This window comes from Hypanus sabinus, chromosome 18, assembly GCF_030144855.1.
Source record: "Hypanus sabinus isolate sHypSab1 chromosome 18, sHypSab1.hap1, whole genome shotgun sequence".
In the NCBI taxonomy this organism is placed as follows: Eukaryota; Metazoa; Chordata; class Chondrichthyes; order Myliobatiformes; family Dasyatidae; genus Hypanus; species Hypanus sabinus.
This window is the reverse complement of record NC_082723.1, coordinates 6,718,235-6,738,191: the sequence shown is the minus strand read 5'-3', so window position 1 is coordinate 6,738,191 and position 19,957 is coordinate 6,718,235. Positions and strand designations below refer to the sequence as shown.

At 42.9% G+C, this 19,957-nt stretch overlaps 1 protein-coding gene across 4 annotated transcripts in view; it reads left to right on the top strand.

Annotated features, from left to right (window-relative positions):
* The first annotated feature begins 335 nt into the window (after positions 1–335).
* Positions 336–19,957, top strand: part of LOC132407299 (zinc finger protein 271-like) — a 109,076-nt gene continuing 89,454 nt past the window's right edge. For 3 of the 4 annotated variants that reach the window (XR_009516439.1, XR_009516440.1, XR_009516438.1), the window contains exons 1-2: positions 336–3,299; positions 4,242–4,409. Coding sequence is in view for 1 of the 4 variants with exons in the window: in XM_059993607.1 (XP_059849590.1) it covers positions 10,474–12,087 (1,614 nt within the window). In the remaining 3 variants the exon portion in view is untranslated. Of the gene's footprint in view, positions 3,300–4,241; positions 4,410–10,074; positions 19,312–19,957 lie in introns of those variants that run through there. The other variant, XM_059993607.1, reaches the window with a different exon arrangement.

Genomic DNA, 19,957 nt, shown 5'->3' with positions numbered 1-19,957 from the left:
ATTGAATGACGGAGCAGACTCGGTGGGCCGAATGGCCAACTTCTGCTCCAATATTTTATGGACTTATGGTCTATTCCACTGTTTCTCCCTGCCAAAGTGCAGCCAATATTTCTGGGTATATGACCCATTCATATGAGAATAAAGCCTTCTCTATTTTTCTGAGCTTCTCATCAATGTGTACAGTTCAGTTAAGCTTTGCTCCAGAATTTCCACACAATTAAAAGAGTTTAGTACAGTCTTAATTTTTATGTTGCACTACTTATATAATTTAACTATTTAATCTGTATATTATTGGAATTCATATTTGTTAAAATCTATTGTTTTATGAATTAGGACCTACTGCTGCCGCAGAGACAACAAATTTCATGACATATGCTGGTGCTATTAAACCTGATTCTGATTCGAATATGGGAGACCCACCTCCGGTCACCTGATCCCAGTTACCGCAGATCGTAAAGCGAGCTTGAAGCCTTTTCCATTTATTTGCATTCCTCAGAAATGACAAGAGTTCCGTTAAGTTTCCTTCTGAGGTTACAGAGCAGAAGCTCAGTCTGTCTAATGTTTCCACACAATTGAAATGGGGAATTTGTTTATTCTGATCACGTACCGAGCTACATTGAATAGCTTGCACGATGTACCATCCACACAGATCAATACATTACAACAGTAGATGGAACTGATATACGACAAAACAATAACTGTAACAAAGCATTATGACTGCAGAGAAAGTGCAGTGTAGATAGATATCTGGTGCAGGGTCACGTCGAGTTACATTGTGAGGTCGAGTCCATTTTATCATTCATTTGGCTTATAACCACAGACAGGAAACCGTCCAGAGCCGGGTGGTACGCGCTTTAAGGCTTTGGTATCTCTTCCCCGATGGGGGAGCGGGTTTGCAGCAAGAATGTCCAGGTTATGAGGATGTTTGAGTACATGGCCTGCTTTTCCGAGTCAGGGGAAGTGTAGGAAGAGTCCATGGAGGGGAGGCTTGTTTCTCTGATGCTCTCCGCTCTACAAAGTTCTCTGCAGTTCCTTGGAGTCATGGGCAGAGCAGTAGCCATACGGAGGCGTGCAGTATCGACAAGAAGGTCAAAGACCTCGGCCTTCACCCTGTCTTGCGTAGCTGGATCCTGGACTTCCTGTCAGATCGCCGGCAGGTGGTAAGAGTGGGCTTCCTCACCTCTGTCTCTCTGACCCTCAGCACACATACCCCACAGGGTTGTCTCCTTGCCTCCTCCTTTACTCTCCATGCACCCATGAATTGTGTCGCCACCCACAGCTCCAATCTGTGAATTAAATTTGCTGATGACACTACATTGATTGGCCTAATCTCAAATAATAACGAGGCAACTTACAGAGAAGTCATCACCCCGACACAGTGGTGTCAAGAAAACAACCTCTTCCTCATTGTGTCAAAAACAAAGGAGATGATTGTGGATTACAAGAAGAATGGAAACAGGGACCAAATTCAACATTTTCATGTCCGTTATTGCACACTTTAATATTGATCATGACACAATGTATTTGCTATATCGTTAATGGCATAGAACATATTTATAGATTGTTACTGACAGAGAATCGTATAATTGGTGTTCCGTGTGTTACCTGAATGTACTTGCCTGTGATGCTGCCAAAAGTCAGTGTTTCTCTGTACCTGTACCTTCCCGTACTTGTGCACTTGGTAATAAATTCAACAGGACCTGAGAACTCTCAGTGAGATTTCATTAGCGATGATCATCTTGGCAGCTCGTTAGGACGAATGTATGAGACAGTACACTGTTAAATGCAAAACCCTGAACGGTGTTGATGATCAGGGGGATCTTAGACTCCAAGTTCATCGCTCCCTGAAAGAGACTGCACAGATTGATCGGGTGGTTAAGAAGGCAAATGGAATGGTTGTCTTTATTAGTTGAAGCATTGAGCTCAAAAGTCGGGAAGTTGTGTTGCAGCTGTGACGAGCCTGCGGTCGTACTGTGACTGTTTAAGAGCGCCGGCGTGAGGAGGCGGGACTATGACGTCAGTCACAGGCTGACAGCGCTAACTGTGGATTAACCATGAGAGAGAGCGATCTGTAGACAGGCAGTCGACCAGTCTAGAGAGGGAGAGACTGGGAAAGCTGATAGCTTCAGTTAGTCGCAGCTGAGGCATGGAACTCTGCTATGCCCAGAAGAGTGGGTTGATCATCGGTACACGGAGCAACAACGAATGCGTGTGGCTGTCACTTCGTATAATCCATAGGACTGGATTGTGGAATATCTTGGGGGACAGCTTATGTTAACACTTGCCTGGGTATGTTGTGTGGTAATCCCTGGTTGACGGTATTCCTGTGACAGGTCGCTTTCGCTGATAACTCGTAAGTGGACGGATTCAACAGATAAGAACTTCGACGACGGTTATTTTAATGTAACGGCCTTTTCGCTGCGTTTCACCCTGGATTACAACTATCTCTCTCCCATCATTTATTCCCATGATTACTGAACTTTCCAACTTTACCATCTCAAGACTCTAAGCTGTGTTCCCTCAGGCTCGATAGTTTGGGGGTTATATTTACACATATACACAAATAACACTGTTTCCTTTATTTTGTTAAGTTACTGTCAGTAGATACTAATAAAGAAATGGTTTAACATCAAAACCAGACTCCAGTGTGAACTCTATTGCTGCTGGTTCGTTTCTAAAGCGTTAATGTTCGTGACACAGCTTTATAAAACTAGTCAGACCACATCTGGAGTATTTCATACAGTTCTGGGCGCCCCCATTCTCGGAAGGATGTCGGGGCTTTGGAGAGGGCGCAGAAGAGGTTTACCAGGATGCTGCCTGGATTAGAGGGCATGAGCTATAACGAGAAGTTGGACAAACTTGTGTTGTTTTCTCCAGAGCGACGCAGGCTGGGGTGAGACTGGATGGAGATGCAAGATTACGAGAGGAATAAATTGAGTGGACAGACGATATATTTCTCCTGGGTGTTAAAATGTACCAATACATTAAAGGTGAGAAACAGAGTAGTGGATAGCTGGAGTCACTGCCTGGTGTGAAAGAACCGACAAGTCACGTGATCCAATTTTCCCCTCCCATTTAACCATTTAACCAGTATCTGCGCGTCTGTTTCCGAGGCCCGGCCCTCCGGATGATGTAACAATCTATACCGGCATGCTCACTGTCTCCGTGTGGACCGTGTTTTCCTTTCCGCTCAGCGCAGAAGTGGATTGACTGCAGCGTCGTTAAAGGATTATCGCCTCCATTGGGGCGAAGGGGGTCGAGATCACTGTCTGCTGGCCGAAGTTATCACTTTCCCATCAGTGAGTACTGAGAGCGATCTCGCGCGGGGACATCCGATGTTGGCCGTGAGCCCCGAACTGAGGGCCAATTACTCATTTAGTAGCCAGTTATCTGGGCTCGTCAGAAATGTGTCCACTTCACTGAATTTGCATTGAGCGATCCAAACCAGGAGCCCAGGCTGCCTATATCCAAAGAATTGAACTGGACGTCCCGCCAACAGGTCACGTGAGGGCAGATCTGCCCCGCCCTCCACTTTGTGACGCAAAATCATGTGATGTGTTGTCCGCAACGTTCACAAGAATAATCTCAAGAATGATGGGCTTTATGTATGAAGAGCATTTGATCGTTCTGGACTTGTGCTCGATGGAGTTCAGAGGGACGGTGGGGTTGGTGGAGGGATGTTTAGTTAAGTAAACCTACTGAATGCTGAAACATCTGGATACAATGGACATGGAGAGGATGTTTCCATTTAACGGAGTCTGTGATCTGACAGCACAGTCTCAGAATAAAGATGTTTCCCATTAAAACTGAAATGAGAAAAACTATTTGGCCAAACGATGCCTGATCTGTGGGATTTGTTGTCACGGAGGTTGGTTGAGGGTATATTAATGATAGAGATTAATAAATTCAAGATTGTTAAGTAGCTTCAGGGTTACAGGAAGAAGGCAGGAATATGGTGTTGGAATAAAAATCAGCCATGGTTGAGTGGTCGGGCAGACCAGATGGATCGAATCACCTAACTCTGTTCCTGTGCCTTATGTCTTATCATGACTGAATCATGGCTCCTTCTTATCCCATATCATTTTGTGACGTATGAGGGACAATAAAAGAGTGTTCACTTAGATCATTATACTTGCTTTCAATGTTTAAATTTCAGTGAGGTTTGTTCTTATTAACTTTAAACAGAAATGTTTGGTTCTCCTTTTTATTGTTAATGTGCTTCATTATCTTTCATGTTAAAGTTGGACCTGTGCTGAGAGATATTTTGGAGGAAAAACCCCAACTGGAAGGAAAGCACGACTGAAGATGAGGGAACAACAACAAGGGAACCTTCCAGAGGATTGAGAGCATCAACTGGAGAGAACCCATCTGACTCAGAGATTCCAGTGATTCAGTCAGAATAAAATTTGGTGAGTCTCATTTACTCAAACGCTGGTCCTTTAGACATTACATACCTGTTCAAAGGAAGGTCGGAAATAGTTGGAGTGAGACTGAATGTGCCCAGAAGAACCAGTTATGCCTCTGTCAGTCCCAATTGCTATCATTCCATATCCGGAAATGTGTTTTCAGCAGCCCAGCCCTTTAAAACCGCTCCCATTCCCTCACAGTGTTTAGTCAATTCCAGATCTTGCATCTACTGAAGCAGCTTTTGGTCATTTCTGAGTGGGGAGAGGGAAAGAGACGGGAGTGTTTATAATGACTGTCTTTCAAAAAAGTAATTATTGGAACTTGCTGCAAACTCTCTCCCCATATCCTATACTTTATCAACCATATTATTGACATAGATGACAAGTAGCAATGGGCGTAACTCCTGGGATCGTCACTAAGCACAGGACTCGAGTCCAAGAAACAGGCTCTCACCACAACCCTCTGCTTCCTACCAATCATCTGCTTGCAGACTCTGAGGCTCTGTAACAAACACAATGTTAACAGGAAGATTAGACAGTAATTAAGATGAAGAGAGAATTGTTGCTTCCTGAAAGAACACGTAATCTGATCTGTCTGATCCAGTTGACCAGATCCTCCCTCGTTGCCAAACTTAATTTTACCCCTGCCCATCCACCCTGGTCATGTTATGTACAATAACCCACAGTACCCCAACTACCCTCCATCCCGCCAGTGGCCCCACACACTTCTTACCATTCAATCCACACCAACACATAGACAGGTCCCCTTCACTCACATCCATCCTCCCAGCTTGGGGAACCACAACAGTCTGATCTCGCAATCCCAACTCAGGCCCAAAACTAAAACCAGGGATGCAAGACTGGAGATCCCGGAGCCTCCAGCTGTCTGGCTCAGTCCCGACCCTTCCCCACTTCAACCGGCCCTCGATTTATACAAACCTGAGATCAACCCCTTCCCCACCGCCACCTGAACAGGAGAAACACCAGCATCAGCTGGGGTTGACATTGTACAGCAGTGTGCAGTAGGTTCCTGTCTGTGGTAAAACTCCCCGCTGTCGGATATGGAGACCAGAGTCATACATGGTAAAACTCCCGGTGTTTATCTTTAATCCCACAGTGTATTTATTCAGTGACTTGTGAACATACATGATTAATGACCCTGCAACTGGGGACTCAATAAATCATTAGTCTAACAATTCTAATCAGACACTTCATCTCTCTGCCTTTCTCCCTCACCCCAGCTACTTACCCCATCTTCCACACTACTCCCTCCCTCACAGTCTTCAACATAGGCCCTCTAATCCAGCCCTCCCTTCTTGCTCCCTCATCGTCTCACCTCTCGCTCCCCCCTTCCTTATCATTGCCCTTCTCAAAAACTCGCTACCTCACCGCCTCTGTCCCTCCCCTTCCCACTTCTCTATCCCTCTCCATTACACCCTTACTCGACCAGTGTTGTACTCTCTTTCACCACTTTTCTCACCCTCCTTGTTTCACCCCTCTATCAACAAATCATACTCCTCTCTCCTGTCTCTCTTTATCTCCTCACTCTCTCATGCCTCTCTGTTCATTTCTCTCACACTCTCTCCCCTTCAGTTCCATCTGTTTCTCTGACTCCTCCTCTCTCCCATCCCACAATCCCTGTCCGCCCCATCACCCGCCATCTCACTCTCAATCTCAGTCACCCACTGTCTTCCCCTCTCCATCTCCCCCTATCTCAACTTCTCTCCTCGCCCTAACTCTTCTCTCTCACTGACTTACCTCTGTCTCTCTGTAACCTCCTCCAACTCTCTCCCTATGTCCCACCCTCTTCCCCTCACTCTCCAACTCTCCCTTCTGGCTCCCATATCCCACACTGTCTTCCTCCTCTCTCACCCTCTAAATTTACCACTCACCCCATGCATTACCCTTCACTCTCTCTCCTTATCTCTGAATCCATCTCTCCCATCCCCATCACATCCTGTACTCTCCACCTGTGGCATGCAAAAGTCTGGGCACTCCGGTCAATATTTGTGTTACAGTGAATAGTTCAGTGAGTAGGAGATCAGCTGATCTGCATTTTCTGTGGTGGGGGAGGGAAGGTGAAGTGAGAAGCTAGGAGGTGATAGGCGGAAAGGTAGAGTGAAGAAGGATTCTGATATGTGAGTATTAGAGAGTGGACCATGGGAGAAAGAGAAGGAAGAGGGCCATCAGCTAGGCAGTTGAGCAGAAATGAAAGGGTTAAAAGTGATCCCGAAGGGAAACAGAGAAAGGAGAGAAGTGGGAAACTACTAGAGGCTGGAGAAATCGATGCAAAAGCCGTCAAGTTGGAGGCACCCACGCGGGATGTGAGATGTTGCTTCTCCAACCTGATGTTGGTAGTACAAATGACCGTGGACATGTCTGATTGGAAGTAAGAAATAAAATTAAAAAGTTTGGCCACGGAGAGAGTCTCCCTGTTGTAGATGGAGCCAAAATCCTCGACAAAATGACTCGCGATATATGTCTGGCCTCAGCGGTGTTAAAGAGGCGTCACCACATCTTGGGGGGGGGGGGGTTTGGTGTGTGTGTGTGTTGAGAGAGGGTGGATAATGAGTCCATTGTTCAACACTTTATATACTGTATGCGTCTCCACTTGAACCCCACCCTCACCTCCACAATCGGGTTTCCGTTGCTTTAGAGTTGACAAAGCGGCAGGGATTATAGGAAAATGGGTGGCGTTAATATTCAGCCACTGCAGTGCTCAGTGAGGACAGATTGGAGAAATCATCAAGGGAGACATTATGGGGAGAACAGAGAAATACGGAAAGTATGACCACGTTAGTGGCACTATGCTACAGACATCGAACAGTCAGAGGCATCCAGAGGAACAAATTTACAGAGAAGTCACAGACTGTTGCAAGAAACATGAGGCTGTTATTACAGTAGGATATTAGTCCATATCCATTACAGGTGAAAACAGTCTCTTCCATATAGATCCCACAAAGTTACCTCTCACACACCTGTCACCCATTACCTGTCAAAAAGGGTGGGCCCCGGAGAGCTTCTGGCTATTGAGGGAATGGGGACTGATAGATCTCTCAGACAGAGCTGAGCTCCAGCTATCCAAATGCAAGGATTGGGAACTCGGAGAAAGGGAACAAAATCTTTAACATCACCAGTTGAGAAAATCACCTTTGTTCACCCTCCAATCACAAACAAGAGAAGATCTGCAGATGCTGGAAATCCAAGCAAATCACACAAAATTCTGGAGGAATTCTGCATTAGTAGACGTTTCCATAGATGCTGTCTGGCCTGCAGAGTTCCTCCAGCATTTTGAGTGTTTTGCTTGTTCAACCTCCTCCTGTTCTGAAGTTTTCTACCTGTGAGAACATGTTTCAACCCATTCTCTCTGGGTGCATAATGATATCAAAACTTTTGCCCTGAGCAACAAGTAGCTTTCACATCATGGATGTGCCAGACTCCAATGAGACAGACTACTGCCCTTCCCTTTAAATACGTTGGCATTGCCATCACTGAGTTCACCACTGTCAGGTGGAGGGTTCAGGGGAAATATTTATGTCCAACACAGAACTTGTGTTACCTGTGTGTATTGTAGTGATGCAAAAGTTGATGGAGGATTTACAAGTGGGAAGAAGTGGAGTAATGTTTGGAAAGCTGACTATTTAAAGCATCACTTAGCAAGAAAATCACACATAGGCAGTGTGCAAAAGCTGTGGTGAGAAAATCCTTCATTACCCATCTAGGCCTGCTACATAGGTTCTGTGAGAGTGTAGATGAACTTGATCAAACGCAGAGGAGATCAAAGTTCTTATTGACAGTGATTTGCTCACTGTTGAAATGAATAACTTTCTAAGTGAAATTCAGTTCAGACATGTTGTTGGGTAAAAATTGCACAGCACAAGATTTTTGCACTGGCTGGTCATTACAGATTAGAGTGGACATTGGTGGGAATGCGGGCAGACCTCCAGTGCCCCTGATACCCTCCCATACCTGACTCCATATAACCCTGCACATTAGGGATTTGGAGCTGGAAGTGGATGAACTTTGGATCATTCAGGAGTCAGAGGGGAGGATGGATATGTCATGAAGAGAGGTGAGTACACCCATGGTACAGGACAGAGGAAACTGGGAGAGCGTCAAGGGGAATAAAGTACTCTTGTGGCCATCCCCCACAACAAGAGTTAGACACTGTTGGGGGGGATTACCAAGCAGTGGAATGTCAAAGGGCTGACAGGGGATTTGTTAGCTCGGGAATGAAAACCAGCAGAGGTCAAATATCCTAGTTATCCTAGTGGTAAAGCTTGCTCGTGCTAGTGTGCCGAGGAGGGTGTGTGAAGTTGCCGGAGAGATTGGACTCAGAATGCCAGAACAGATAGTGGCGAGGGTGAATTGAATTGACTTATATCATTCATATACATGAGGAAATCTTTTCATTACTTCTCCACCTAAATGTGCAATGTGTAACTTATAGTAATTCATAATAAATAATTTGTACATAGGACAGTCAATATAAAATAGATATACAATTGTATCAGCAAGAATTAATCAGTCTGTTGGCCTGGTGGAAGGAGCTGTCCCAGAGTCTGTTGATCCTGGCTTTTATGCTGTGATACTGTTTTCTGGATGGTAGCAGCTGGAAAAGTTTGTAGTTGTGGTGAATTGGGTCCCCAATATCCTTTGGGCCTTTTTATGCACCTGTCTTTGTAAATGTCCTGAATAGTGGGAAGTTCACATCTATAGATGTGCTTGGTTGTCCGCAGCACTCTCTGCAGAGTCCTGCAATTAAGGGAAATACTGTTCCCATACAGTCAGTGATGCAGCCAGTCAGCATGCTCTCAACTGTGTTCCTGTAGAAAGTCCTTAACATTTGGTGCCCCATTCTAAACTTCTTCAACCATGTGAGGTGAAAGAGGTTCTACCGTGTCCTCGATGATGTGTATGCCGAAGAACTTAAAGCTGTTTATCCTCTCAAAGCCAGATCCATTGATGTTAATAGGGATTAACCTGTCTCTGTTCCTTCTGTAATCCACAACCAGCTCCTTTGTTTCTGTGACATTGAGGAAGTGGTTGTTTTCTTGAGAGCAATCAGATGTTGTTCAGACTTCAGACAAAGTCAGCAATCAAAAGTTTGAGCATGGTGCAGCAAATGTGCTGACCTGCATATATCTAATGCAAGAAGCACCGTAGTAAAGTCAGATGAGCTCACTGCGTTGAATTATGATGTTGTTACCATTACTGGGAGTTGGTTGCACCCATCAGTCTGAGGGATTGAGAGGAACAAATTTACAGAGAGATCTGTGTAAAGACAGACAGACAGACTATGCCAAGAAACAAAGATTGATATAGGAAGTGATTTTAACTTTACTTACATTGACTGGGATGTCCATACTGTAAAAGGACAAGATGGGGTAGAGTTTGTCAAATGTGCCCTCAATCAGTAGAATTCCCAAAGTGGAAGTGTGCAATAAGCTGCTAGGAAATGATCCAGGGCTGGTGACTGAAATTAGTGATACAAGGTACTCTTCAATTCCAGATACCAGTCCTGTGCCCAGTTTGAAGATGATTTCTCTATCCAACTTGGTTTGACCCTTACTGTAACAGTGTGATGTCAGATCACACCATGGTGACTAAAGTGATCTCATCTGAAATATTGTCCTTCACCCATTGGACTTTGTAAATCTTTTTACAGGTTTAAAACGACAAGGAATTTATCTGCAGGAATCACGGATACTACACGCCAAATTTTCTGTCTGTGTCCAGATATCTAAGAATTGGAGCAATCGATCATTCTTCCTACGCCGACTGTGGGGAGGGATTCACTTGATCATCTGACCGACCGGCACGCCTGTCATTTTTCTCATGGGGAACGCCATTCACCTACCCAGACTGTTGGAATGGATTCACTCGGTCAGCTCAACTGAAGGTACATCAGCAAGTTCACACTCAGACAAGTCCATTCACCTGTTCTCGGGGTGAGAAGGGATTCAGTCAGTCTTCCCACCTGTGGACACACCAGTCAGTTCACACTGGGCAGATGCTGGGCATCTGCTGAATTTTTGGGGAAGGATTCACTCGGTCATCTGACCAAATGGCTCACCAGCGAGTTCACACCGGGGAGCTGCCGTTCACCTGCTTGGACTGTGGGAAGGGATTCATTTGCTCATCTAAGCTGAAGGTACATCAGAGCGTTCACACTGGAGAGAGGTCAGTCTGTGAGAAGAGACTCACTAAGTCATCCCACCTACAGAGACAACAGGAAGTTCACTCTGTGCAGAGGCTGGTCACCTGCTCAGTCTGTGAGAAGAGCTTCAGCAAGTCATCCGATCTACAGAGACACCAGCGAGTTCACACTGGAGAGAGGCCATTCACATGCTCAGACTGTGGGAAGGGATTCACTCAGTCATCTCATCTACAGAGACACCAGCGAGTTCACTCTGGGGAGAAACCATTCACCTGCTCGGACTGTGGGAAAGGATTCACTCAGTCATCTCAGCTGAAGGTACATCAGCGAGTTCACACAGGAGATAGGCCAGTAACCTGCTCAGACTGCGGAATGGGATTCACTCAGTCATCTCATCTACAGAGACACCAGCGAGTTCACACTGGCGAGAAGCCATTCACCTGCTCAGACTGCGGGAAGGGATACACTCAGTCACACGACCTACTGGTACACCAACGAGTTCACACTGGAGAGAGGCCATTCTCCTGTTCAGACTGTGGGAAGGGATTCACTAAGTCATCTCTTCTACAGAGACACCTGCGAGTTCACACTGGGGAGAAGCCGTTCCCCTGCTCAGACTGTGGGAAAAGGTTCACTGTGTCATCCGACCTACTGGTACACCAGAGAGTTCACACTGGGGAGAAGCCGTTCACCTGCTCAGACTGCGGGAAGGGATACACTCAGTCACACAACCTACTGGTACACCAGCGAGTTCACACTGGAGAGAGGCCATTCTCCTGCTCAGACTGTGGGAAGGGATTCACTAAGTCATCTCTTCTACAGAGACACCAGCGAGTTCACACTGGGGAGAAGCTGTTCCCCTGCTCAGACTGTGGGAAAAGGTTCACTGTGTCATACGACCTACTGGTACACCAGCGAGTTCACACTGGGGAGAAGCCGTTCACCTGCTCACTGTGTGAGAAGAGATTCACTAAGTCATCCCACCTACTGCGTCACCAGCGAGTTCACACTGGAGAGAGGCCGTTCACCTGCTCAGACTGCGGGAAGGGATTCACTTATTCATCTGAACTTAAGGTACATCAGACAGTTCACACAGGAGATAGGCCGTTTACCTGCTCAGACTGCGGAAAGGGATTCACTCGGCCATCTCATCTACAGACACACCAGCGAGTTCACACTGGGGAGAAGCCATTCACCTGCTCAGTCTGTGGGAAGAGATTCACTCAGTCATCCATCCTAATGGCACACCAGCGAATTCACACTGGAGAGAGGCCGTTCACCTGTTCAGACTGTGGGAAGAGATTCACTCAGTCATCCATTCTACAGAGACACCAGCGAGTTCACACTGGGGAGAAGCCGTTCACCTGCTCAGACTGTGGGAAGAGATTCACTCAGTCACCTGACCTACTGGTACACCAGCGAGTTCACACTGGAGAGAGGCCATTCACCTGCTCAGACTGTGGGAAAGGATTCACTCGGTCATCTCAGCTGAAGGTACATCAGAGAGTTCACACTGGGTAGTGGCAATTTACCTGTTCAGACATTGGGATAAGTTTCTCTCAGATGTCTCCATCAAATATGCATAATTGAGCTCAAATTGGGGAGAGGCTGTTCACCTGCTGTGAATGTGGGAAGGGATTCACTCAGTTATCTAACCTTATGACACACTATCGGGTTCACACTGGGGAAAAGGTTTCAATAAGCTGCATGCTAGATATTTGTCCATCACCGTTGCTGAATGCAATTTTGACAGTGACTATATGTGCTGAACTCTGCCACCACCCCCAGTTCTGCACCCTGGTCACTGGGCATGGGAGGAGTTTCTTCTGTTGCATATTCACCTTTAATGGGAGTGGAGTTTAATATTGTGGATACGAGACAAATAAATCTGTTCTATTTTGAACTCTGTCTCCAGTACTTAGTGAAGTTATAACATACCTAATGAACAGTAAAGAGTCAAATCAGGTTGGCTGCACCCTGCCAGTGATTCTGCTCTAGGGCAGTCCTTTTCAATTCTCCCCTGTTGTTCATCTCTCGTTCTCCCTCTGGTGATGGGTTCCAAACAGTCACCACTCTGTGGGTGAAGAGGTTCCCCTTGAATTTTCTGCAGACTGAAGAAGTCATGTCGACTGCAGTTCTGTCTGAGATGTTCTATGCCCCTCAAAACTTTGGGCTGGGGAAGAATGACATTAGTAGTTAAGCTCCTTATTCAGGGCTCATTTCCACATATGTGTCATTTCCCTTCTTCTAAAGCGTTAACATGGAGGTACGTACTCGTGGGTATCTTGTACTTGTCACGTGACAGTGGTGTTGATCTGCTGGACATGAGGTAATGGTCTTGTGATGGTGGAGTGACATCATTTTCCCGCCAGTGAGTGGTCATGTGATAGGTTTTTCCAACAGGGTATAAAAGCAGGACCCCTCCTTGTGAGGAGGTAGTTCATAGTGGAACTGCTGTATCGCTGCGTATTTGCTATAGTGACGTGGTTCCTTTTAAAAGTGCAGTTTTACTTTCTACCTTGAGTCTAAAAGGTTATCTCCGGCAGTTTTGTTATAATACTGCCAGTTAAATTCAGTGGAGTGTGAAGATTCGTCAAAAGTCGGGAAGTTAAAAGATCGAGGAAAGTTGATTTCGATGGTAAAGCAGGTTCAACCTTGTTTGATCCTGATTTGGAAGTAATTCGTCAGCTGTGCCCATGATAACTCCTGTTCTGCCGGGAGAATTGAGGGTTGGGTATAAAGTTTTGCCAAAGACAGGTCAGTACCTTTAAGCTGTTTCATTGTCCTCTTTGTAAATTCTCTGGGAAAAGCATACTTCGAGTGGGAACAGCAGTAACACGATGTGAAAGAGAATTTAAATTGTTTCCAGAAGTCTCTCCGAAGCAACTGAATAAAACTTTGAACTTTCACATTACTACTTGTAAGAACTGTTTTGCGTCATTGCTGTAAGAACTGTTTTTGCATTATCGCTTTAAGAAAGGTTCAAGCTGCCGCACAGCAGCTGACTTCCGGTTAAGTTGGTCGTTTGTTTATTTTTGGGCTTTTTAGTAGTGTTTAATAAATGTTTTATTTGTTATATAAAAAAAACCTGCCTCAATTATATATTCATTTTTGCTGGATTCCATAACATTAAAAATGGGAGCTCATGGAATGAACCATTTTTGAGTTTAAATGCTTGTTTGATTTTGAATCGGTGTTTTGGAAAAGGGGAATACTTGATTCTTTTGCTTGATCGGCTTGTGTGTGGTATTCAGCAACAATGGATATTGAAGAATTCCTGGAATCGCCTGATTGGGAGTTATTAGCGAAGGGGAAAAAAAAGTGATGTATCTGAGATTGCTAGTAGGTTTGAACTTAAAGGTATTTCGAGGTCTACATCAAAGGCTGTAATACAGAGAAAAATTGCATCACACTATGTAGATTTAGGTGATTTTGATGAATCAACTTTTGATTTGTTTCCAATAAGTAATCTAGAGATACAGTTACAAATAGAACAACTGATGTTAGAGCAAAGTAAAGTGGACCTACAGCTTTGTATGTTGGAAGCTGAAAATAAACAGAGGGTATTAGAACTTAAGATGGAGGAATTGATGTATGTGAATCAGTCTCCTGGTTCTAGATAAATGTTTGTTGTTAGGAAATTAAATTGGTTCCTCCATTTTGTGAAACAGAAGTAGAAAAATATTTTCAGCATTTTGAAGCTATTGCTCTGATTTCAGAGTGGCCGAAAAAGAAATGGTCAATGTTGTTACAGAGTGTATTTAAAGGCAAAGCTGCTGAGCAAGCACTTGACTATGATACTGTGAAACTGCACATGTTGAAGGTGTATGATTGGTCCCAGAAGCATATAGAGAAAGGTTCAGAAATTTGAAGAAATCTGTGGAAAACCTATGTGGAATTTGTCTATGATAAAGCTGTATGTTTGGAGAGATGTGTTTCCTCTACAAATGTAAATGGGGACTATAATAAAATAAAGAGCTGATTTTAGTGGACGAATTTAAAAGAAGCATCCCTGTTGAAGTAAGGACATACTTAAATGAGAGAGACACTGCTACCTTGCAGGACTCTGCTAGATTAGCTGATAAGTATGTTTAATCCATAAGAATAAATTTCCTCAGGGTAGAACTTTTAAAAGGAAAAATAACGCAGAGACTCAAGGTAAAACAGAAATTAAATCAGAAGTTAGTGTGAAAGGTAAGAAGGAAGGAAAACCTGTGAAGGAAAGACAATTTGGTCCTATCTGTAACTATTGTAAGAAACCTGGTCATGTAATAGCTAAATGTTTCTGATTGAAAAAGAAAGAGAAGGAAGCTTGTCTGCAACATACAGAAATTCTTGTAAATCCCCAGGGTTTGATAAATACAAATGACGTTTTGTTAGAGTCTGACCAAGTTAAAAAGGGATATGATAATGTTATAACTGGCGAGTTTGTTTCCTTGAAAGAAGAATCCACTCCGGTGACAAAAAAGATCCTTAGCGATACTGGAGCTTCACAATCACTGATGTTAGACAGTGTATTGAAGTTTAGTGAAGAGTCTGATACTGGTGAGGTAAATTACATATGAGGTATTGGGAGTATGGCTTATGGCTGTACATTTGCGTGAAGTAAATTTAATTTCAGTGTTAGTGACAGGACCTGTTAAAGTAGGACTACAGCCTAGCTTACCAGTGAAGGAAATGATTGTTGGGTATTGTTAGGTAATGATTTATTAGGTGGACAAGTTTTTCCTGAAGTGCATTTGACAATGGAGTCAAAGGAACCACAGATGAATTCTAACACAGATTCTTCCTGTGTTGTGACTCGAGCTATGTCTAAAAAGATTGATGTGCAGAATGAGGTTGTTACGCATGACTGTTCAATTCAGGATTCGAGTTTTGAGGATGTGTCAGAAACTTTCTTACCTTCACTGTTTGAACAAAATTCTTGGAGTAAGTCTGTCCATGATGATTTGTCTCTGTCCAGGAAGGAGATGTTAGCAGAGCAGAGTAGAGACCCTGAGATAATTAAATTAAAAGAACAAGCTCTTCCAGACAGTAAAATTGATAGGGTGCCAGTAGGATATTATTTTGAAAAAGGAGCATCAATGAGGAAGTGGAAATCGCCTGCAATTCCTGCAAGTGATGAATGGAATATTGTTCACCAGGTAGTTGTTCCTAAATTTTATCAAAATGAGATTTTAACTTTAGCTCATAGTGTGCCCTTGGGTGGACATCAAGGGGTAAGGAAAACTGTGGACAGATTTTTAAAACATTTTTACTGGCCTAGTTTACGAAAAGATGTGGCGATGTTTTGTACAATGAGCCATACTTGTCAAATTCTGGGTAAACCAACTCAAGTTACACCACTGGCTCCATTGCAACCTATTCCAGCATTTGGTGAACCGTTTTCTAAAATTAGTATAGATTGTGTAGGTCCATTACCAAAAACAAGAACTGGTTATCAGTATTTGTTGACTATCATGTGCACTGCGTCTAGGTTTCCAGAGGCTGCACCACTTAGGAATATAACAGCTAAAACTGTAACAAAGGCTCTTATAAATTTTTTTACTTATTTTGGATTGCCTAAGGAAATGCAATCTGAACAAGGCAATAATTTTTTGTCTGGATTATTTCAACAAATAGTTTATAAAATTGGGAGTTAAGCAAATTACTTTGCGTACCATCCAGAGTCACAAGGTGCTTTGGGGAGGTTTCATTCTACCCTCAAGCCTATCGTTAGGATGCATTGTGTGGAAAATGAATGTGATTGGGATGAGGGTATCTACTTACTTCTATTTGGAGTAAGGGAGTCGGTGCAGGAATCCTCAGTCCATTTGAACGTGTGTTTGAGCATAGGACCTTTAGCTTTATTAAAAGAGCAATGGATTAATAAGGAGGTACACACTAATTTGTTGGACTATGTTTTGAAACTTAAGGACAGATTACATAAAGCTTGTAGTTTAGCTGGGGAGAATTTAAAATTGGCTCAGGAGAAAATGAAATCCTGGTACGATTAAGAAGCTAGGATGAGGATGGTTAAGCCTGGAGATAGTGCTGGTTCTTTTCCCAGTGCAAATGAATCCTTTACAAGCTAACTTTCATGGCCCTTATGAAATTGTGTCGAAAATCAATGATGTGGATTATGTGATTAAAATCTCCAGATCGTAGAAGGCCAACTCAACTTTGCCATATAAATATGATAAAGTCATATTATGAGAAACAGCCTGCTACTGTGACTGTTGTGGTCAATAGTAATGAGTCTGATCTCACTAGGAACATAATAGATGATTCATCTGAAACTCATTCTAAACCCAACATTGTTTCTGCCAGGTTACCAAACTCAACCATTCTGGAAAATGTTGATGAGAAATTAGCACATTTACAACCAGAACAGAAGCAGCAGATGAAACAATTAAATTCTAAATATAAGGATTACTTTCCAGATGTTCCAAGAAGAACCACAATAGCTTCAAATGATGTAGATGTTGGAGATGCCAAACCCATTGAACAACACCCATATAGAATGAACACAGAAAAATGTGAACTTGCTGAGAAAGAAATTGAATATATGTTAGAGAATAACATTATTAGACATTGTAACTCAAATTGGAGTTCACCCTGTGTTATGGTGCCAAAACCAGATTGTAGTATTAGGTTCTTTACGGACTATAGAAAGCTGTAACAAAAACAGATGCATATCCAATTCCTAGAGTAGATGACTGTGTAGATAAAGTTGGAAAGGCAAAGATCCTTACAAAGATTGATTTATTGAAAGGGTATTGGTGTGTTCCATTAACGGACAGAGGTAGAGAGATTTTTGCATTTGTAACTCCATCCGGGTTATATGAATATAATGCTCTTCCATTTGGGATGAAGAATGCCCCAGGTACTTTCCAGAGGATGATTAACTCTGTGATTCAGGGATTATAGGATACTGATGCTTATATTGATGATTTAGTGACAGGGAATAATACTTGGAAAACAAATGATTGCGGTGGAGAAATTTTTTGAAAGGCATTCAAAAGCTAACTAAACTATTAATTTAGCTAAGAGTGAATTTGGACATGCCACGGTGACTTACCTTGGTTATGTTGTGGGTCAAGGTAAGGTAGATCCTGTTCAGGTAAAAGTTCGGGCAATTTTAGAGATTCCCACTCCAACGGGGGAAAAAAACTCTCAGAAGATTCTTGGGAATGGTAGGATATTATTGGAAATTTTGTAAGAATTTTGCTAATGTTGCCCTTCCATTAATTAACCTTTTGCAGAAGAATGTGAAGTTTGTGTGGACAGAGCCTTGTCAAGAAGCATTTGAAAAATTGAAAACAATGATATGTCAGCAACTTGTGCTTAAGGCACCTGACTTTGAAAAACCTTTTTCATTAGCAGTAGATGCTAGTAATGAGGCTGCAGCAGCAGTATTAATGCAAAGGAATGAGGGTGATGAGGTTGATCATCCAGTAGCTTACTTTTCTAAGAAATTTAATAAGCATCAAAGAAACTATTCAACAATAGCGAAGGAATTGTTATCTCTTTTTTTTAGCTTTGGAATATTTTGAGGTATATGTTGGTACAACTCAAAAACCACTTATTGTTTACACTGATCATAATCCGTTAGTTTTTCTGAGTAAGATGAAACACAAAAACAGAAAGTTATTAAATTGGAGTTTGATGTTACACTACAACAATATTGAGATAACTCATATTAAAGGTAAAGATAATGTTTTTGCTGATTGTCTTATCTCGATGTTGAATGTACAATGTAATTTTTTTATGGAGTTTTTTTTTCCAATTGTAACACTCCTACTGTATTGTGATTTGTAAGATTTTATGTGATGGTATTGTATATTGTGTATGTTATATAATTTATATATTTGTTTTTCTTGTCAATAATTTTTGAAATTTTTGCTCTTGTCAGACCAAAAATGTTTTTTTTTGGAGGGAGGTGTTACGTACTCGTGACACGTGACAGTGGTACCCTTGTCACGTGACTGGTGTTGAAGCTATACTGGACTTGAGGTAGTGGTCTTGTGATGGTGGAGTGACGTCATTTTCCCGCCAGTTGAGGTCATGTGACATGTTTATTTTACAGCGGATAAAAGGAGGACCCCTCCCTGTGAGGAGGGGCTGTTCGTGGCTGGATTTGCCATGTTGACTTCATGCCACGGTTTGATTTAATGTTATGACGCAGTTTAGTTGACAGATGAAGTTTTATCTAATGCCTAAAGTTTAAAAGGTCATTGCCAGCAGTTTCTTTACAATACTGCAAGTTAAGAATAAGTGGAGAGTGAAGATTGGAGTTCCTGGGATAGAAGATCAAGGACAATCGATTTCGACGGTGAAACGGGTTTGACCTTGTTTGATCCTTGTTCGGAAGGAATTCGTTGACTGTTCTCGTGTTAATCCCTACGAAATAGTAGAAAGGATTGAGAATAGTTCTGTAAAGGAATGGCCAGTGACTTTAAGCCGTTTCGTTTCGTAAAATCTTCGTGAGAAAAGTTCGATTTGGGAATCGAAACAACATGACGTGAAAGAGAATTTAAATCGTCTTAAGAAGTTTCTCCCTTAAATGGACTGTGAGCATTTTGAACTTTTGGCAATACTACTTTTGAGAACTGTTTTTGCAACATCCCTTTAATAACTGTTTAAGCTTCATTGCTTTAAGAACTGTGTAAGCTGCGCACAGCAGCTGATTTCCGGTTACGTTAGTGATTTGTTTACATTTGTTTTTTTTTCAGTGTTTAATAAACATGTTATTTATTATAAAAACCCTTGCCTAACTCATTATATTTGTAGTTGCCTGAATCCGTAACAATGGCACAGCCTCAAAATTGAGGGGTGAACTTTTAGAACAGAGGTTAGGAGCATTTTCTTTCGCGTTAGAGTAGTAAAGCTGTGGAATTTTCGGCCAGAGACTGGGAGAGGCAATGGGGAGATTTGAGGTGTAAGTTTATACTTTCGTGATCGGTAAGGTCATCAAATAACATGCCGAGAAGGTAGGTGTATGGGGTTGTGAGGGATCCGGTGTCGGCCATGATCGGATGGTGAAGCAAATGCTTTGACGTCCAGTTGGTGAGTCTGTGCTTGAAGAGCTACGTGCAGATTTTGTTGCTCTCTAACACAAAAGTTGTGGTTAAATTGTATAGAGGGTAGAGAAAATTTATGAAGTTGATACGCACGTGTTACAAGGAGAGGATGGCCAGGCTGAGTCTATACTCCTTGGAACGTATACGAATGAGCAGCGCTTTTACAGAAATATTTAAAATTATGAGAGTCAGAGATAGTGCCAGTGTTAACAGTCCTGTCCTGAGGACAGGAGAGGACATAACTAGGGAAATAGATTTCGGATGTGAGGGAAAATTTAAAAGCAGAGATGAGCAGCAATATGTCCATGCAGCGATTAGTGATTACGTGG